This window comes from Arachis hypogaea, chromosome 17, assembly GCF_003086295.3.
Source record: "Arachis hypogaea cultivar Tifrunner chromosome 17, arahy.Tifrunner.gnm2.J5K5, whole genome shotgun sequence".
Lineage (NCBI taxonomy): Eukaryota > Viridiplantae > Streptophyta > Magnoliopsida > Fabales > Fabaceae > Arachis > Arachis hypogaea.
Window position 1 is genome coordinate 117,839,571 of NC_092052.1, and position 4,219 is coordinate 117,843,789.

Sequence of the window (4,219 nt, forward strand, 5' to 3'; positions counted from 1 at the left end):
AAAGGACTCCTGATAACCGAAGCTAGCTGGGAAGCTCGTGAAGATCTGTGATAATTCCAAGAAGACCTAGAATGCTGTCATGAACAGAACGCGATGAGGACGTCTGCACATTAGGTGCGGGAGAATGTCACGGTAAATTTTAGAAGGTTAGATTTAACGGTGTTTATATAGTTTTCTGGAATGTTTGAGAATGCTCTAGATGGTTCCGGAATGTTCTAGAATGTCCTAGAATCCAGAATACCTTAGAAAGTTTCAAAAGACTCTAAAAGGTCATAGAATATTCTAAAAGAGTGTTGATGTATATAGAAGTATGAAGAGTCATGTGGAATAATTTAGAAGTATTTAGAAAGTTGTGGTAGGATAGATATTTGTAATGAAGGTTCTGGATGATTAATCTAGATCATTGATTAGATTTAATCCTAATAATCCATTAAGGAGGTGGATGACTATAAATAGGAGGTGAGAGTTAGAGTTTGAGTGCGTGAATCATTTGTAACAAACACTTGAGTAATAAAGTGTTCTTTCCACCAAAGCTTCTTTTTTCTTGTGTTCTTTTGTGTTCTTAACTTTCTTGCTAAATACTGAGAGTAAGACTGACTTGGTTTTAACTCAAGAGGTTGAGTAAATCCCAGTATTGGCATGGTAGTATTGGAGTGTGTCCAAGACCGTGACACTGAGCCCAAGAGAACAAAAACAAATATATAACTAATGATTCTGGGGCAAGGTGACCCCATTAGCATATCATCACTGAGTAACTGAAGAAGCTCAAAAGGTGAATAATCTAAGAAGCAAAAGTCTTCCTTGTACTTGATGCTGGTTGAGCTAACCAATGGACGCATTTATTTGTTTTTCTTTCCACGTGACTGAAGGACATCTCCCATGGTCTTCTAATCAAGTTCAGGATCTCTCTCTTAGAACTTGACTATGGCAAGTGGTTATTTTAATATGGTCTTTCAACATCTCATAAACCTCCATTGCATCAACTTCAACTATCACTCTTCGCATTCCCAAGTCAAGAGCCATTCTCAGGCCATGTAGAACCCCTTACAGCTCCGCTTGAACCATATTGCACATTTCCAAATTCGTACGAAAGCCTCCAATCCATTCTCCTTCACTCGATCTCAATAGTCCGTCGCAGCCTGCTCTGCTTGTTCCTTCCTGTGCGGCGCCGTCGATGTTAAGTTTGACCTTTTTGTTTTAGTCAAGAAAGACTCGACTTTCTGGTATATGATGTATCCCCCAATGAGTGCTAGCAAGAATGCAGTAGGTTTTTGTTGGTCCATTTATGTATTTCACAGTGTACATTCCATTTTTTGGCCTTTACAGTGTACATTCAACGGCCTATATTATTAGAAAAGGCCCATTAAGGCCCAACCCAGAAAAAGGTTAAAAGGTAGTCCATAACAAAATAAATTGGAACGCTTTATTCCTAAGCATTGCACAACCACCTTCCCGTAACGGGTAGCCACGTACGTAGACAGAGAGACACGTAGAGGTAGGTAGTTATAAAATATTAAAATGTAAGTCATCTCGAGTTCTCTACTGTAGGTATCATTTTTCTTTTTCTTCTTGTTCCCATATCTCACTCTCACAGTCTCCGACAACAACACAACACCACAACAATGGACCTTCGCGAATCCATCACCAACCAAAACGACGTGGCGTTCAGAATCGCCAACCACTTACTATCCAAGCACTCCGGCAACAACAACATAGTGTTTTCGCCCTTATCGCTCCACGTCGTGCTCAGCATCATCGCTGCTGGTTCCAAGGGTCCCACACGCGATCAGATTCTCTCCTTTCTCCGATCTAAATCCACCGACGATCTCAACTCCTTTGCCTCTCAGCTCGTCTCCGTCGTCCTCGCCGACGCCACTCCCGCCGGCGGCCCTCGCCTCTCTTTCGCCGATGGTGTCTGGGTTGATCACTCCCTTTCTCTCAACCCTTCCTTCAAACAACTCGTCAACAACGATTATAAGGCTGTTTTGGCTTCTGTAGATTTCCAGACAAAGGTTCAAATCTCCAGCTTTCATACTTTACTGTAATAAATACTGCTTTAATTTAGCATTTTAGCTTCACAGACTTGCGTATTCTTTTCCCCAAATGAGTTCATGACCTAATTTAGAACAGATGTTTATCCACCCGAATAATATAATATACATAACTGACTAAGTTAATCGGTAATCTCTAACTCACTATTTTGTACTGTTATTCTGAAATTTATAGCTTTTGAACATAGGACATTAGGAATTGACTCAAGGTTTAAATCTTGCTTTTTGAGCAGCAAGAGGGTTGGTTTCTAGGGATCAATTGTTGTCTAGTATAAACATATTTGATCATTCTCTATGTAAACGATGACTCTTTATCATAAACAAGTGAATTAGGATTAGCGAGCGAATTTGACTCAAGGTTTATCATGCTCTGTTGGCATTTGATGAATTGATCTCAAATTTGATTGTGGTTTTAAAGGCTGTTGAAGTGAGCAAGGAAGTTAATTCTTGGGCTGAAAAGGAGACAAATGGCCTCATTAAGGAGGTCCTTCCGGCCGGGTCAGTTGACGGCTCAACCAGGCTCATCTTTGCAAATGCAATATACTTCAAAGGTGCATGGACTGAGAAGTTTGATGCACAAATGACGAAGGACCACAACTTTCACCTTCTTGATGGAAGCTCGGTTAAAGCCCCCTTCATTGTCAGCAAGAAGAAACAGTTAATTAGTGCTTTTGATGGTTTCAAAGTGCTTGGCCTTCCTTACAAGCAGGGAGAAGATAAGCGCCAGTTCTCCATGTACTTGCTCCTTCCTGATGCAACAGATGGGTTGTCGGCTTTGGTTGAGAAGGTGAGTTCTGAACGCAGTTTCTTGGAACGCAAGCTTCCTCGTCAAAAAGTGGAAGTAGGTGACTTCAGGATCCCAAAATTCAAGATTTCTTTTGGGTTAGAAACGTCGATTGTATTGAAGGAGCTAGGAGTGGTGTTGCCTTTCGCAGGTGGAGATTTGACTGAAATGGTGGATTCTTCTCTGAGTCAAAATCTGTATGTTTCCAGCATATATCACAAGTCATTTATTGAAGTAAATGAGGAAGGAACTGAAGCTGCAGCAGCCAGTGCCGTGACCATAAAATTGAGGAGTATCCAATTTCCAACCAAGATAGACTTTGTAGCTGATCACCCATTCTTGTTCCTCATCAGAGAAGATCTGACTGGGACTGTCCTCTATATTGGGCAGGTGCTCAATCCTCTTGCTAACTGATGTTAGTAGTCACACGTGAGACAAACATATTACTACCTTCTAGTGATTAGAGGGTGTTTCGCCCTTGTTCTGCTGTCCTGTTTCTATTATGATCCACAAATTTGTGACCGTTTGACATGTGAATCTTGTATGTAATTAGTAATCAGATATACAAACGGGTGGTGTAATTGTTTCAGGTTTTATGTCTGACCTCTAATAGTTGAGTGCCGTTAAAGTGTGTTTAAAAGAATAATATACATAGGTAAGTTACAACTAGCTGGCATGCAAGCAAGAAGCACAGAATCTGGGCAAAAGCATTAACAAATTCAAGAGATTTACCTCATCTAAATGACACTAATGTAAATACCATTTTACTCATAAATTATAATCACTGAATGTCTATAAATATATTTTGATACGATTCATCTTGCTTTATCAATTCTAACCATTTCTTAATTTAAAAAGCCGAATTTGACTAATAGTTGCATCAGACATATATTTTTTCAATAGACTATGTTACGTGTACACTAAAATTAGTCATCAAAGTCAGCTACAGTATAAAATATATGTTGAAATACAAATATACATTAAAAATAAATTAAATCACACATATATTTAGTCACCAAAAAAAAATCACACATATATTTATATACATACATTTGTAACTGATTTTAGTGGCTGATTTTAGTATACTATTTTTATTTTTGAATATGTCGTCAAATATAGTATTGCATCATATATCCTTTAAATTGAGTCACCAAAAAATATCCTTTAAATGAGGCTGAAGAAAAAATACATGCGAGAAAATATTATACAGAAAAAAAAAATTGAATGAATGTGATTTCGGAAGCGCTGCGGTGATTTTTTTGTTTTTTTGTTTTTTTTTTTTTTCCTACTAGCGCGTTGGTGGTTGTTAATTGAGATGAGATAATAGCACAGATTAGGGGGGCCTGGGCGGTCATGGTCGGTGGTGATGGGGTTGGCCTTTAGG

The 4,219-nt window shown here is 38.8% G+C and overlaps 1 protein-coding gene across 1 annotated transcript; it reads left to right on the top strand.

Annotated features, from left to right (window-relative positions):
* Positions 1-1,415: 1,415 nt before the first annotated feature.
* Positions 1,416-3,424, top strand: LOC112764633 (serpin-ZX). The gene is made up of 2 exons (XM_025810331.2): positions 1,416-2,012; positions 2,470-3,424. The coding sequence occupies exons 1-2, from the start codon at positions 1,623-1,625 to the stop codon at positions 3,247-3,249; spliced, it is 1,170 nt and encodes a 389-aa protein (XP_025666116.1). The 5' UTR covers positions 1,416-1,622; the 3' UTR covers positions 3,250-3,424.
* The last annotated feature ends 795 nt before the right edge of the window (positions 3,425-4,219 follow it).

What these genes read in the sequence shown, in the direction of transcription:
- LOC112764633 (XM_025810331.2), top strand. Translation starts at nt 1,623, where the DNA reads ATGGACCTTCGCGAATCCATCACCAACCAAAACGACGTGGCGTTCAGA. An exon ending in CTGTAGATTTCCAGACAAAG is followed by an intron (nt 2,013 to 2,469) that starts GTTCAAATCTCC and finishes GTGGTTTTAAAG; the next exon opens with GCTGTTGAAGTGAGCAAGGA.